Source organism: Mizuhopecten yessoensis, unplaced genomic scaffold, assembly GCF_002113885.1.
Source record: "Mizuhopecten yessoensis strain PY_sf001 unplaced genomic scaffold, ASM211388v2 scaffold10225, whole genome shotgun sequence".
In the NCBI taxonomy this organism is placed as follows: Eukaryota; Metazoa; Mollusca; class Bivalvia; order Pectinida; family Pectinidae; genus Mizuhopecten; species Mizuhopecten yessoensis.
This window is the reverse complement of record NW_018408440.1, coordinates 671,701-689,113: the sequence shown is the minus strand read 5'-3', so window position 1 is coordinate 689,113 and position 17,413 is coordinate 671,701. Positions and strand designations below refer to the sequence as shown.

General features: G+C 35.1%; 2 protein-coding genes across 7 annotated transcripts in view; one reads left to right on the top strand and one right to left on the bottom strand.

The window, feature by feature from the left end:
• Positions 1-2,594, bottom strand: part of LOC110459789 (protein kinase C iota type-like) — a 50,871-nt gene extending 48,277 nt beyond the window's left edge. For 5 of the 6 annotated variants that reach the window (XM_021512227.1, XM_021512229.1, XM_021512230.1 and 2 more), the window contains exons 1-3: positions 2,280-2,594; positions 480-579; positions 81-202 (exon numbers count right to left, since the gene is read on the bottom strand). In XM_021512227.1, coding sequence (XP_021367902.1) covers positions 81-202; positions 480-538 — 181 coding nt within the window. In that variant the 5' untranslated portion in view covers positions 539-579; positions 2,280-2,594. The remainder of the gene's footprint in view (positions 1-80; positions 203-479; positions 580-2,279) is intronic. The other variant, XM_021512228.1, reaches the window with a different exon arrangement.
• Positions 2,595-2,665: 71 nt separating this feature from the next.
• On the top strand, positions 2,666-16,299 carry LOC110459791 (F-actin-capping protein subunit beta-like). The gene is made up of 7 exons (XM_021512234.1): positions 2,666-2,769; positions 5,999-6,088; positions 6,708-6,829; positions 10,797-10,910; positions 11,420-11,561; positions 12,235-12,417; positions 13,494-16,299. The coding sequence occupies exons 1-7, from the start codon at positions 2,767-2,769 to the stop codon at positions 13,656-13,658; spliced, it is 819 nt and encodes a 272-aa protein (XP_021367909.1). The 5' UTR covers positions 2,666-2,766; the 3' UTR covers positions 13,659-16,299.
• Positions 16,300-17,413: the final 1,114 nt, after the last annotated feature.

Here is a 17,413-nt window from a genome sequence, read left to right as displayed (position 1 = left end):
TAACATCATTTGAACATAGACATTCAGACACAGAAGTTCAAATAGTCTTACTACCAAACAAATATCATTCTTTTTTTTACCTTCCTCATCCAGCCATTTCACGGTAAACGGCTGTTGGTCATCAAACTTGCAGATGTCCTTTATTTCAGCACAGAAGTCTGCGTAGCTAATCTCAACATTGACACTAGTAATGAGAATATCCCTGTAAAAAAAGCATATCGTTTATTGTTAGTTAATATTAGCTCTGCAATCGGTTAATTAAGTAAATAAGTATCCATGATGACAAATTTTAAAGATAGAGCTATTAAATATTTTAAATTTTATTTCCACACTTCAAAATCACAAAAGGGTCATATGGGTAAATGATTTCAACATCGGGACAAAAGATGACTCTATGGTGAAACACACTTCATCTGGCAATATAACAGACAGATACATCAGATCACATTGGTTCATGTGACAGGTATCATATGCATTACCCATTATATCCAACTTTCATGCGGATGGCATTTTCTTCATCTTTGTCAACGGTCGGCATTTTGCTGATATACAGTATCTGCTATACAAGGTTTCAATCTACTAAAAAAATACAAAAATCTAATGTAGTTGTTTTGTACATATAAGTCAAGAGTATATTATTTTATTAAAATATGCAGATTACTTGACTTAACACTTTTTAGATAGCAAAAATCAGACAATATCAAAGCAGATTTTATTTAATTAATAATACAACAAAGTTTGATAACATATAGATTTTGATAACAAAATTTCTTCATGCTCGATTTTCAACGACACCCTTCCTGGTTCACTACATCTTGAACCAGAATGCAATCTGTTAATGTTGATTAAATCAAAATAATATCGGGAATAATATAGGGAATCGAACCCTGGCTGCCTTGGTGAATTAAAGACACAATTATATCTCTGCCATTATAATAATGTCATTATATAATAATGCATATGTGCCTGGATATTTAGTACTTCTGGGTTAAAAAATATCCTTAAATTTTGTCACGATAAGCCAATTGTATGGTCAGAACAAGTCAACAATAAATAATATTTTCTAAATACGTTTAAAATATATTAAGATATGGATATAGAGGCAGTGTCTGCCTGCATACATTATTTATCCTATTGTAATAATAAACTACAATAAAACTACCTGCTCTTTTGCCTATTGTGATTAAATCTATGACCTGCATTCAGATATCTTTATTATTAATTATCAATAATTAATGTCAAAACAATAAACTCTTGAAAATCAAACTTTTTTCTTCACTATGTACACAGATATCCAAATATATATATTAGTCTTTTGTCTCATTCAAACCCAATTCATTAGGCCCAGTACAGTCTGCCGATTGAGCTATATAGCTATAAAGACTTATATAGCTATATCCACCTATAAATTATAGCTGTATTGAGCTATATTTTCTCAGATTTAAAGTTTCATTAAATTAAGGCAAATTTGCATCAAACAAAAAGGTTTATGGTAATGTTGACTACAAAAAGCATAGTTACATGTTTATTTTCATTTTTCATAAACGTAAAATTTCCAATTTATTTTACATCATTATTTTGTAAAAAGAATACTTCAACTATATTTAATGTCTTTTGTTATCAACCTTATGATACAATCTTCTTTTAAAAGCGACTTTGTTTCGTTTTCCTTAAAAAAGAAAATCACTTGAAAATAGCTCAAAAGACTTTTTTCAGTTAGGTCAATAGAGCTATATAGCTCAATCGACAGAGTGTACTGTACCTGTTCATATAATCCAGAAGTCTGTTATAAACAATAATTATATTTATACATATTAAGTAATAAACTATATATACATTTGTATATCTATTGTGAATGATAATCGTTAATAAGCGGTTCCAATTACTGGCAGCTCCAGTAATGTTAAAAGGGCGTAACTATTGGGAAAAGTTGTTTTAGACATTTTCTAACAACATTTTTCTCATTGAGAAAGCAGAATATATTTCATTCATCATCCTTGTGGTTCTGAAATACTCGATACACAAATACTCATTTAAACCAATGCAACTGATAATTCAAAGTATGGCATCAGAAAAAAATCCATATTAATAAACTGCAGTAGAATCTACTTTCAGGAAATAAAATTTTACAGTTTCTCTACGATATTGGACGTCAATTTTAAAATGACTGCTATTTTTTTGTGGTTTTACGTCAACCTAGAATTTAATCAAGGTTTAGCTAAGTGTCTTACCAACACGTGTGACTTGGTCATAGAACTAGCAATCGCAATAACATTTACCAGGTATAAATTAAGAAAGTGACATCAGGCTGGATATTCAGGCACCTTACTCATACTTGTCGGCCATGTTTACAAAAAACCGGAAGTCACGTGATAGGTAAAATTATAGCCGATCGAGAGTAAAATTTTGCAGCTTTAACACTTCCCTTTGACTTAGCATGAAACAGCGAACTTTTCAAACTAGTTCATAGTATGTCTAAAGTCACAGTTTCCCTATTCACGAGTTTGAATGACTTTTCGATCATCAAGGTGAAATCCTCTCATCTGCCCAAAAATGGAGAAAAATGATCCCAGTGATTTGATTGGTTAATCCTTAAAGGGAATTCCTGCTATGATTTTCGGAATGCTTTTGACGTCTTCATGTCAATCTATAACCGGAACTTGTTATTCTCGTTTCTGAACTCCTCGGGACCGGGTTGAAAGAAGCCATACTCTTTGATCTATCGCTTCCTGGAAGATATTTCATTGAAGAAAAACTAGTTTTAAAATGGTTTGTATCGACATGAACAATGTCTTGAAATGTTGATTGACGCAATTGTTTGTGTTGCTTCTGTATTTGATAAACTATAAGTATGCATATTGTACAAAAACGAGTTAACATGAGTGATTTTGTTTGATGGGAGGTGCCAACGAAACAGTCTTCACCAATGACTGATAAAACGATGTTGTTTATGATTGTATTTTTCGTGTGGAAGCTTATGATAATATCCAAAGCGCTCATATATGTGTATCTTTAAACAAGTACGTTTTTCACGTGTAACACGCACAGCTAGATAACAGATTGCCGAACTGTACTGAGTGGTGTGTATTGGCTATATAGCCCCGTTGTAACTGTAAACACCCAAATATTATTACTGTCTCGGTATGTTGGTGAACCCGATATTTCATTGAAATTATCAAAAAGACAAAACAAAAGACAGACCGACAGAAAATAGTGTCTCATTCCTTGGGATCTGTATCAATAATATGATTAATTTTCATTAAAAAAATGTAGTGGAACTGAACAGGATTGTTTGCTGGCAAGTTTGGATTTTCCAGGTTCTTATTGCGGTCAGGCCTGCATTTTCCCCTTCCTGTTATTTTTGGAGTTTTTAGAGGAACTAGACTTGGTTGTTTGGCAACCAGGGAGCTCAATTGGTCGAGCATTGGTCTAGAGTTTGGAGGCCCCAGGTTTGAATCCTGTTGTGCTTAGCATTTCCTGTTACAAACAAAAAGTTATATGTGAAATAGGTAGACCAGTGAAATAGGAGATACTCTGAATCAGAAAAAAATCTTACGTCAATTCAGGAGGGAAAGGGTCTAGTTGGGAATGTGGTCGAAATCCAGCTAAAACATATAGACATAATAAAACCTGAAGGCCACACGCAATTTACAGACCCGTGTTATTCTTTTGTCTTCTGTTGCTGATAGATGATGTTAAGGGTTTATACAGTGTGATGTATCATAATCAGTCACCAGTAAAAATATGAAGCAACAGTGTGATGCACCAAATAGAAAAAGGAATTTACCTCCATATTAGATACAAGGTCTCAGGTTTTATAAGGCCTCACTGTGCCACTTTAAGTGTTAATAGTAGGATGCACTGTAGTCAAGTGTTGGGACGCCATACTCGTGACCGAAGGGTGGCGAGTTCGAGTCACGTCACGGCACTGTGCTGTATCTTTGAGCAAGATACTTTACTCTGCATATTGCAATCTACTCAGCTGTAAATGAGTATGTGGTTGGGCAGTGCTAGAATTGTTGAATGCTAGCTGTGAGCGCCGAAATGGCAGCACCGGCTGTATGCTCCCCAGGGAGTTGAGAAAGATGTTAGCTTGTTGCGAAAGATAATACTTTGTGAACCGCTTTGAGACAACCTACAAACTAGGTTGTGATAAAGTGGTATATAAAAACCTCAAATTATTACTACAGTTTATCTTGCATATATATGTACAATGACGAAACAAAATTGGGAATATTCCAGCTGGATATGCAGTAAAAAAAAATAACAATATCCCAACAGGTGTCCTAATGTAATAAAGAGCCTAACAATAATCGATTCAAACTGATAAACCGTAGTTTCATTGTACCATGGCGAGTCTGTGTTTTGGCACTTTGTCATTGTCAATAAATTGCCATCCATCAATTCATCTGTCGTTTGTCAACTTTTGCATTAAATAACATCCAAAACTACTTATTTCAATTCAACCAAATGTAGGTTTTAGCATCATTAAAGGCTATGGGTGATAAAAAATGTAATGTGTACACATAATATTTCTTGGGACTGATGGGCTGGGTCAATTTGGAAGAATTGCTTCAAATTGCAACACCTGAACTGCTGGGCAGGTTTCAACGAAATAGTAACCTTTGTCCTTGAGGATCAAACTTTCACAAAAGGGCTGACCCTCCTGCGGGCTAAAGGAAAGGGTTAAAAGGGGTCATATTGACAGATTTGTTTAAAACCTTGTCAGTAGGGTTGTATTCGTTTTCAGATGGAAGCAGTAAATGAGCTTTTAATGGGTCATCTTAATCAAATTATTTATTAAAGTATAATAATATAAACACATCACAGTTGCTGACAGTGAAAAAACACATTTGTAAAAAAAAACATACAATTTCTCAGGAATTACTGTTAATTTCGAAGATCAACATACTGTAGAAATCTAATAGGTTCTGTCTTCTTAAAGAGTTTACAATGTGAGCCCATTTAACTAAGGACAAGGAAGTTGTAGATATATAACTACACTGTTGTTGTGTTATGTTGGTGTGTGATTAGTACCTCTCGTGTACAGTATAGTTCCTTTCCTTCCTCATGCTGCTGTGATATTACTGTTATAATATATATAGTTAGTTGTACTTAACTTTTACAAACTAGATTATTCAGTAATAGCATTAGAGTCATAATCAATCATTGTCGTTGGCACTCTATTCTCATTTATAAAATTTATGGTGAATCAAAAGTTAAAAAAAATCACCTAAAACTTGAAATACAGTACCAGGTCCATGTTTTAAAATTACCCAGTACATGCCTAAAATTCATACAATGTACAATTAGAGATTTAACCTTTGATAATAATAATAGACTTTATTTAAATTTGATAACACATTGAGTCAATGACTCGTCTCACATGTGGTCGACATAAAATGTACAATATTTACAACATGGATATGACATACACGTACATAAATAAGAAATTAAGTAACATATCACAGGTAATAAAACATTGTATTATCTTTAAAACAAAAAACAAAAAAAAGAAAACAACACACTCTTGCATCCTGTATCCAATAACAAAATTACGTAAAACATATCACAGATATATTGGTATGTGATATCACACAGGCTTACAATAAAATATGTCACACGTGTATTGGAAAATAAAAAGTTGGCTAACCCATTGATGTGAGGGTTACTTTAATCATTTTTGTAGTTTGTAGTTCAGTATGTTGCAATCAACAGAAACAGGCCATGTATAATTTCAGTGTAAGCAAGTACATAGTTTTTGCATTCATTGACTCGGCGCTCGTTTATAATTACTTAAAAGAATTGTTAACATCCCTATTGGCTAAAATTATTGAAAGAAAAGGAAAACTTATCTAGATTTAATATGACAGAACTGTCCTAGGCAGTAATCATGTTGACAGTGGCGTTCCTTATAAGGCTTCATTTATCTTTTGACAATAATTGTAGGCTTTGCATTTTGAATTTTTTATTTAAAAATCGGTGTCTCCATTTACAGACAGATCAACAGCTTGATTGTGCGTTGGATTTGATGAGGCGTTTGCCTCCCCAACAGATAGAGAAAAACTTAACAGACCTCATTGACTTGGTAAGTATATATATAGCAGTATTTTTGGTGAAGGTTGTGTTGCTTTTGTAGTGAAACTGCATGAGTGCCACATTTTTCAACACTGGAGACATATAAAGATTATGTAGAACCATTGAGCTTTTTGATATACATTGTAAAGGTATTACACTATTTCACTGTGACAAGTTTGAGCATGATGATACAATGTATTTTACTGTACCAGTACATATGTAGTGTATGGTGTATTATTGCTGTCTCTAGGAGTTCTGTATTAAATGATTCATACTTTACACATTTTCAACTGTTTTATGTGAATGATTCGAGACAAAATAAAAAGATACATATAAGTATGCATTACACATACAAATGTAACCAAAATATATTTACTGACAGGTTTAATATGAAAAACTTAATCCAGAAACAGTAAGACTGATATGCTTTTTAAAATAATCTTAGCAATTCTGCAGATAATGCCAATCAAATTGGATATTAACCAGCAAAGTTGTGTTTAATATATGAAGACAAAAGCAAAAAGGTTATATCTGTTATTTTTAATTAATACAGTTCTATGCTTGCAAATTTTAGTGAAACATTAATTTATTATGAGAAAAATGTATTTCCTTGTTGCATCTGTTCATAGGTACCTAGTCTATGTGAAGACCTACTCTCCTCCGTGGACCAACCCCTGAAGATTGCTAGAGACAAAACGGTGGGCAAAGACTACCTCTTGTGTGATTATAACAGAGACGGAGACTCGTACAGGTAAACATAATATATTTGTACAGGTGAACGTAATATATTTGTACAGGTAAACATAAAATATTTGTACAGGTGAACATAATATATTTGTACAGGTGAATGTAATATATTTGTACAGGTGATTGTAATATATTTGTACATGTCAACGTAATATATTTGTACAGGTGAACGTAATATATTTGTACAGGTGACCGTAATATATTTGTACAGGTGAAAGTAATATATTTGGACAGGTAAATGTAATATATTTGTACAGGTGAACGTAATATATTTGTACAGGTCAATGTAATATATTTGTACAAGTGAACGTAATATATTTGTACAGGTAAACGTAATATATTTGTACAGGTGAACGTAATTTATTTGTACAGGTAAACGTAATTTATTTGTACAGGTAAATGTAATATTCTTGTACAGTACAGGTAAACATAATATACTTGTACATGTATGTTAACATGATATACATGTACTTGTACAGTAAACATAATATATTTGCACAGGTAAATGTAATATACTTGTCCAGGCAAAGATAAGAGACTTGTACAGTTTGCTGTACACTTTTACATCATATAATAAACTTGTACACAAGTAATTCACTGTAGTATGGGTTAAACAGTATACCTTTGTGCAGTTGTTCCACTCTATTTGTCTTTCGGTTTTGTACACAGTAAAGCAACTGAAGACAGTACAATACAGGGTACTGTTTTACCATGCACTAGTGAGAATTTGTAGTTCAAAAAAAAAGGTTCTAAGACGGTGTTGGACAAACCCATTTGAGGGATGGTATCTTACTGTCCTCAGTAGGGAAACCACTGCTGCTGAAGTGAATGTTTCCATTGTTTGAGAAGCCTCAAGTTCTCGTTTAAATCTTTTACCAAATACATCAATACCAAACCAAAAACCCCACCTTTCATTGACCTTGCAACACTTTTGCAGGTAAAACACTCATACAAGTAATACACATATACAGGTAATAAACTTGTACCTGTAATACACTCATACAAGTAATACACTTATATAGGTGATAAACTTGTACCTGTAATACACTTATACAGGTAATAAACTTGTACCTGTAATACACTCATACAAGTAATATACTCATACAGGTACATAGTACACTTGTACGTGTAATACACTCATACAAGTAATACTCTTATACAGGTAATAAACTTGAACCTGTAATACACTCATACAAGTAATAAACTTATACAGGTGATAAACTTGTACCTGTAATACACTCATACAAGTAATACATTCATACAGGTACATAGTACACTTGTACATGTAATACACTCATACAAGTAATACACTTATACAGGTAATAAACTTGAACGTGTAATACACTCATACAAGTAATACACCCATGCAGGTACATAGTACACTTGTACGTGTAATACACTCATACAAGTAATAAACTTATACAAGTACATATTACACTTGTACGTGTAATACACTCATACAAGTAATATACTTATACAGGTAATAAACTTGTACCTGTAATACACTCATACAAGTAATACACTCATGCAGGTACATAGTACACTTGTACGTGTAATACACTCATACAAGTAATACACTTATACAAGTAATAAACTTGTACATGTAATACACTCATACAAGTAATACATTTGTAAAAGTAATACACTCATACAAGTAATACATTTGTACAAGTTATACATTTATACAGGTAGTAAACTTGTACAGGTTATACCCTCATACATGTAATACATTTATACAGATACATAGTATGCTTGTACATGCAATACACTCATTCAAGTAATTCATTTATACAGGTAGTAAACTTATACATGTGATACACTTGTACAGGTAGTACACTTGTACAGGTAGTACACTTGTACAGATAGTACACTTGTACAGGTAATACACTTGCACAGGTAGTACACTTGTACATGTAATACACTTGTACAGGTAGTACACTTGTACATGTAGTACACTTTAACAGGAAATACACTTGTACAGGTAGTACACTTGCACAGGTAGTACACTTGCACAGGTAGTACACTTGCACAGGTAGGACACTTGTACAGGTAGTACACTTGTACATGTAGTACATGTAGTACAGGTAGTACACTTGTACATTTGGGACATTTAGTACAGGTACATTGTGGTACACTTGTACAGGAAGTACACTTGTACATGTCGTACACTTGTACAGGTAGTACACTTGTTCATGTAGTAAACGTGTACAGGTAGTACACTTGTACAGGTAGTACACGTGTACAGGTAATACACTTGCACAGGTAGTACACTTGTACATGTAGTACACTTGTACAGGTAGAACACTTTTACAGATAGTACATGTAGTACAGGTAGTACACAGTACACTTGTACAGATAGTACACTTGTACAGGTAATACACTTGCACCGGTAGTACACTTGTACATGTAATACACTTGTACAGGTAGTACACTTGTACATGTAGTACACTTTAACAGGAAATACACTTGTACAGGTAGTACACTTGCACAGGTAGTACACTTGCACAGGTAGTACACTTTTACAGGCAGTACACTTGCACAGGTAGTACATTTGTACAGGTAGTACACTTATACAGGTAGTACATGTAGTACATGTAGTACACTTGTACAGTTGGTACATGTAGTACAGGTCCATTGTGGTACACTTGTACAGGTAGTACACTTGTACATGTCGTACACTTGTACAGGTAGTACACTTGTTCATGTAGTAAACGTGTACAGGTAGTACACTTGTACAGGTAGTACATGTAGTACATGTAATACACTTGTACATGTAGTACACTTGTCCAGGTAGTACACTTTTACAGATAGTACATGTAGTACAGGTAGTACACAGTACACTTGTACAGATAGTACACTTGTACAGGTAATACACTTGCACAGGTAGTACACTTGTACATGTAATACACTTGTACAGGTAGTACACTTGCACAGGTAGTACACTTTTACAGGTAGTACACTTGCACAGGTAGTACATTTGTACAGGTAGTACACTTATACAGGTAGTACATGTAGTACATGTAGTACACTTGTACAGTTGGTACATGTAGTACAGGTCCATTGTGGTACACTTGTACAGGTAGTACACTTGTACATGTCGTACACTTGTACAGGTAGTACACTTGTTCATGTAGTACACTTTAACAGATAGTACACTTGTACAGGTAGTACATGTAGTACAGGTAGGACACTTGTATAGTTGGTACATGTAGTACAGGTACATTGTGGTACACTTGTACAGGAAGTACACTTGTACATGTCGTACACTTGTACAGGTAGTACACTTGTTCATGTAGTACACTTTAACAGATAGTACACTTGTACAGGTAGTACATGTAGTACAGGTAGGACACTTGTATAGTTGGTACATGTAGTACAGGTACATTGTGGTACACTTGTACAGGAAGTACACTTGTACATGTCGTACACTTGTACAGGTAGTACACTTGTTCATGTAGTAAACGTGTACAGGTAGTACACTTGTACAGGTAGTACACTTTAACAGGTAATACACTTGTACAGGTAGTACACTTGCACAGGTAGTACACTTGTACAGGTAGTACACTTGTACATGTAGTACATGTAGTACAGGTAGTACACTTGTACAGTTGGTACATGTAGTACAGGTACATTGTGGTACACTTGTACAGGTAGTACACTTGTACATGTCGTACACTTGTACAGGTAGTACACTTGTTCATGTAGTAAACGTGTACAGGTAGTACACTTGTACAGGTAGTACACTTTAACAGGTAATACACTTGTACAGGTAGTACACTTGCACAGGTAGTACACTTGTACATGTAATACACTTGTACAGGTAGTACACATGTACAAGTATAGTATTGTATATAAATTGTTTATTGAATGTTGGTTATATATATACTATGCATAGTAAGCTCACCTATATGAGAAATGGCTGCTTATGTACTCATTTGGACACCACTTTGAAACTATGTGTTCTATTTTAGGTCTCCGTGGAGTAACACTTATGACCCTCCCCTTCAGGATGGAACCATGCCATCAGACAAATTACGGAAACTAGAAGTGGACGCCAATAACGCATTTGACCAATACAGAGAAATGTAGGGCCCATAAGAACAGTTGTCAGACTTTTTACCATATTAGGAAGAAAGAAAAAATTAAAGCTTCATGATTCACAAGATGGTCCTTTTTAGTCAGCAACACCAACATTTGTTATCTATTTAAATAATCTCCTGACAATAAAATCTAATGTAGTAATGGAGTATGGAACAAGTGGTTCTGATGACTTTTATATGTGACAGCTGTTTGAATATGTCATTCACACATGTGCTTAGTAAATTCATAAATCAAGTTATTACATCTTTTAATTCACTGAAATTACAAGATAATTTCTGTTAGATTTTGTTGAAATATATTGGCTTTTCATTTTGTTGATGTACTAAAAATAAATGTTTATGCCACTCATTTAAGTCATACAAAATGGAAAATAGGTGCAAGTTTAAAAAAAAAAGATTTCTTTGAGAAAGAAGTGTAAGCTAAATTTTATTGCAGATGTATGGAAGTAAAAATTATCTAGCATCAAGCTGTTTATGGTACATTCCATTGACAGGTATTTTGAGGGCGGAGTGTCCTCTGTCTACCTGTGGGACCTTGATCACGGATTTGCTGGTGCTATACTCATAAAGAAGGCTGGTGATGGGTCCAAAAACATAAAAGGCTGCTGGGACTCGCTACATGTGATAGAGGTCCAGGTAAGATACTGACATGATTGAGGTCCAGGTAAGACACTGACATGATTGAGGTTCAGGTAAGATACTGACATGATTGAGGTCCAGGTAAGATACTGACATGATTGAGGTTCAGGTAAGACACTGACATGATTGAGGTCCAGGTAAGATACTGACATGATTGAGGTCCAGGTAAGACACTGACATGATTGAGGTTCAGGTAAGATACTGACATGATTGAGGTCCAGGTAAGACACTGACATGATTGAGGTTCAGGTAAGAAACTGACATGATTGAGGTCCAGGTAAGACACTGACATGATTGAGGTTCAGGTAAGATACTGACATGATTGAGGTTCAGGTAAGAAACTGACATGATTGAGGTCCAGGTAAGATACTGACATGATAAAGGTCCAGATAAGACACTGACGACAGATTTTTATCAATTACAGTTAAGCCTGAACTTACAGATTATGGAAATATGTTAATGAGAGGTAATTTACTCAAAATATACTTACAAAAAAATTATGTGAATTCCAGTTTACCCGGAAAATGACCCTTGCAATTAACAGTTGGTCGAACGGTAGTAAGGAGGAGTTTTGTGTATTAGCCTGAAGTATAAAGTTTACACTAAGGTAGCAACAATGACCCTTTTTTCGCAAATTATAGTTTGATTATCAGGGGATGTTGTTTTACAGGAACGATCTAGTGGACGGAGTGCTCAGTACAAACTTACATCTACAGCAATGTTGTGGCTGCAGACTTCCAAGGAGAATTCAGGAGTCATGAACCTCGGCGGTAGTCTCACACGTCAGATAGAGCAGGATTGTCCCGTTAGTGAAAACACACCACACATATATAACATTGGCAGGATGGTGGAGGTAAGTAACTTCAATTTTCTTCATTCTTCTCGATTCCCTGGTCCTTCTTTCATGTCTGTGTCCTCACACTCTATGTATCGTCACCTTCTGTCTTTCTCACCCCTGCAGGTGTGGGATCAGGAAAAGAATACACCTGCTGCAGGTATCTGTAGGAGGCAACTAATGGGGGAACCCCTGCAGAATTGGGGATTTGCTTTGGTGCCCTCTATTTGGGGACACAAAAGCAACCAAAATAAATCTGCTGCGCCCATTACAATATTCGGGATCTTCATCTTTCTTTTTACTTCTATCTACCTTTTATTTCCTAGTGCCTTGCTTTGCAACACCTCACTTTTGGCTTGAATGTTAAGCATTCGCCCAGGTGAGGAATGCAATGGGTTCTGTCCCCAGGCCGGGACATACCAAAGTCCTTATAAATTGTAACTGTTATTCCCTGCTTAACGTTCAGCATTAAGGGGAATGCAACAACTGGTTCACCCGTTGTCAGTTTAATGTGATCGGGCGGAATGCTGTGCTTGGTGCTTTCGGCATGGCATTTCAGTGAGATAGCACTATAAAGTCAGCATCAGATCCGTGCTATCACAAGGAGGCAAGCACACCAAAACATATCCTGTCTCCTGCATACACACACGCAAGCACCCATACACTACACATGGAGGCACGTCCTTAAATTACCTTAGCTGTTTATAGGATGTTAAACAAAATTAAACCAAACCAATCTTGTCTTTCTCCCTCACTTCTATGTGTGTCTCTCTGTCTCTGCCTAAAAATGTTTCTGTCTTCCTATTCATTTGATGTCTCTCTGAGTCTCTCCCTTCTTCCATCCTTTCTCTTTGCTGTTTTCCTCCCCCTATCCTCCTTAATGGCACATATCTGACAATCTACCTCCTCTTCTCTCTCATTTCCCATCTGCCTAGTCACGGTTACCTATATTTTAGGACGTTGGTTTGGTTAGACTGTGAATTTATCTCTATTCAATCAACAAGGGACCAGGGCATATGTATGTTTTCTAGGTCATAATTTATTCTATCTCAATTGAAATGAATTGACTGAAACTTTCAATATTTCTTTTCCAGGAGATGGAGAACAAAATTAGACACACATTAAATGAAATTTACTTTGGGAAAACCAGGGACATTGTATATGGCCTACGAGCAGTAGACCAGATCGCTGATAAGAAGCAGGAAGACTTGAGGAAGGAACTTAAAGGATTTCTCCAGAACCGAATCCAGTCACAGTGATCTCACGCCCTGGGTGGGGGTCATAGGTCAAAGGCTTAATTATTATCAAACGCAACATTCTTGTGCTGGTGACCATTTCTTTCATGTGTGTGGTCTGAACAAGTGGGAAATCACGGATCAGATGACACAGCTTTACTGTGTGGTCTGAGCGAGGATCAGACAGCACATGACATATACAAATACTAACACTCTATAGCTCAGAGGACTAGACGATCACTAGTTCACTCCCTTGGGGATCTTTTTAATGGGTAAAATTGTGTGCATGGAAGAATAAAACAAAACAATATCTGCATGCTCTAAAATTCAATATTATTTGGAATATACATATTCACTTTGCTCTGTTTCAAAATGGGATATGTTTAGAATCGAGTGTATCGTACATGTATACAGGTAAAGCGTAAAAAAAAATAAAAAAAATAAAACGTTTGACAGATTAAGATTGTATTGAAGTACACCGCTAATGAAGCGTTCCGTTGTTAATGTTGATTCTTGGTCCCAAGCGTTGTGTAATTATCTATCAAGGAGCAAGTCCACAGTATTCCGATAAAAAAATTCCTCTGCATGCTGAACGGATCAATTATGTAGTTTTGTGTATGTGTGGAATAATAGTAGACAATCACAAACCATTGGGCAAATCTCTACATCCTCCTAGGTAAGTTTCACAGGAAATGTGCAACCTCCTGGACCATTTTGTCAGGAGAGTACTGTATTCCCATATACAAATTTGCCCAGAAACTTTTAACACCCTCATTAGTAAATTTGACAGGAAAGTTAACAATGCACTAGTTTTAGTTTCTTTATAATGCATTTACTTTTTGGCTGATATTTTTTTCCTATAAATCTTTGTCCTGTGAAAGATGTGTAAAATCTGAGCAACCATTCAACACTGAATCTAAAACTTGACCCAGACATTTGTAAGGATGAGAGAGGTATATTTGAAACTTGATCCATTCTAAATCCTGATATACAGACAACAAAAAACAAATCTGGAAATCCTCCTGGGTATTTCACTGCCATAGACATCAACAAACATAGTCATGGTTACATAGCAGGTAACCATGGTAACTGGTGTAAAGGTAAATGCCGTGGGAACTACTGCAGGTAATGCAGTTACCATAGGATCTGCTATATATATACCTAGGTACCACATACATAGTTGCCACGGTAACTGGTGATGTCACACAGTTACCATGATTACAGTACAGGTAACATAAATTGTTACCATGGTAACTGATACAGATATCTACCAGGTATTCCTCTTTCTGTTATTAAGAGTGAATAATTTACCAATTTGATTTAAGGTTCCCTTTTATCGAGCCCAACTACATAATATAGTCTATGTATAAAGGTGTAAACAATATATGTATCTACTGTTATTATATATATGCAGTCTAATATTATGTGATTTTTTGTTGACATATTTATTTACTACCATTTATCTTAATTTAACTGTAGTTTGAACACAAATGGTAGTAATTACATCGCTTTACAAGACTGTAATGAGGGTGTTGTTGGTTTACCTGAGTTAGAGAAATTGAGAATATAAACAAGTAGAAAATTTTGTTTTATTTTAAACAGCTATGCTGCTTACCCTTCTCAAACCAAAACATTATTGAATGGAGTTTTACAAGGAATATGTCACACTTTCCAAATGTCATAAAGATTTTATTTTGAAGTGTTGAGTAAGAAATTCATCAGGAGACATACATACTGGTGTGTATTCATTCAAACATATGTTATTGACATTAAACAGTCAAAGGGATTGGACCCAAGTTCTAACAACTAACTAAGCCCTCTCTGGTGTGTTTAGGGAGGCCATATAGCGTAACGCATGTCTACCACAATTTGATGTTACAGAGTCTGATTCTTATTCCTGGACTAGGTATTTGTCTCATGAAAATAAAACCCTCATTTCTCAGGTCACCTTGGGTTGCTCGGATCAACTTGAGTTCTTTGTAAACATGTTTAATCTTATTTATATTGAACAGGTGTTTGATCTGAATTCTGTTACCTGTACAGATAAGGACACACCTTACATTGCTCCCCAATACTCCAAAAACATTTCAATAACCTTCCTAAAATATCGCACCACACTGTCAGATAACTACACTTTAATAAGACAATTGGTAAAAACTGTTGGAACCACTTGTCAGGAAAAGGTTTATGACCTTATTTTTCCTGATTTCATGGCGAAAAATTCAACATAACATCTGACATCAACCAAATATATCCACTAAGAAAAAAGTCTACATTTACCTCCTACGTTACAGCACTGACTTAAATAGCAGTCCGATTCCTTGGTTACAGACTGCGATGTTTAGTCTTTTTCATGTGAGCATGGTTTGGGTGATTTAAATTACTGTAATGATGAAATGATTTTTTAAGGAAATGATTAACAAGCATTTGAGTGTAGTGTCAGTAATCTGGTTTTATATATTACAACTGTCTACAGAAACACAGATGATTCCAGTAGCTTTCCAAGTTACATCTGTACACAGAGCTAATGAGATTCCTGTAAATACTATAACTATTATAATGTAGGGCCGACACGTTGTTGTCCTCTAGCTTTGAATAATCTTAATCATTTTGATGCTTGGTAACTCTGTGCCAAGTTTTTATTATTAAAATATTGCTGATGTAATATAACTTGTTTTGTTATCTGTGTTTTGTATTGCCCTCTGGATGACATGGGGAAATATTTTGTATTCAGTTGAAGTCAAAACTTTATAACAGGTAATTTTACTGGGTGCTAATTTGTGCAGATTTGGATTTGAGCACAAAACCTAAAATCTCAAGAAATAGTTAATGATTTATCCCCAGATTCGAATTCAGACTGCGTTTCTGAATCGCCAGTTGGTCACACTTTTTTCTGAAGACCCGTAAAAAGATATTTTTTTAGAAGAATTGGGATGAAAAAAAATCATACAAAACAAGCATTCTACATATATAGAAAAAAAAACGGGCCACCAAAATCTGTTGCAGTTTCAGTCGCTGACTAAACCAGACCCACAAAATCTGTAGTATAAGTTTAGTGTGTCGAGTTCATTCCGGTAGGAATTCGCTGAGGAAGCCGAAGGAGTGATATAGAAAGGATGATGCAACTGGAGTGATAGGCTGAACTGTTCATGTTTCTCTCGAAATATTTGGTAATTCAAACTGAACGCAATAGAAGAATGGTTGTCCCTCTGCATAGTAACAAGAATTCAGCAGGAGTGGATGTGTCGCCTGCTCAGTGTTTTTAGTGGAAAAAAGTGCTTTGGCTTGAGCTATCATGTAAACAAGCAAAAAATAAAGGCAAAACCAATGAACAGCGTTAATATATTAAGTGGTATATGCCAAAATGCAAAAAGTTAAAACTTGACAGTAAAATTCGTAATTTATGTTGAACATTATTGCTTCTAGCATTACCGTACAAAACTTCATTAAAATTCATTAAAAAATAAAAATAAAAGTTCTTCCATTTACTATGCAATGCCCTTATTTGGCAATAAAGGGGCATTACTCCACCAACATTCCATGTAAACTTCTGTAATGTGAACTTGTTCCAGCTATTTTGGTATGCAATATTTTTTTAAGTTTTGAGTTCAATCAACCCAAAAGAACTCGGTTATCGCACGGAAACCTTGTTTTGGACGACCACACTGATAAAGTAATACCCATACGTCTCCTTGCGTTGCAGGCGACACAATAAAAGGATTTTGTGAGTATTTTATTGTTATAACCATTAGTATCGTGAACCGGCTGATGTACTCACA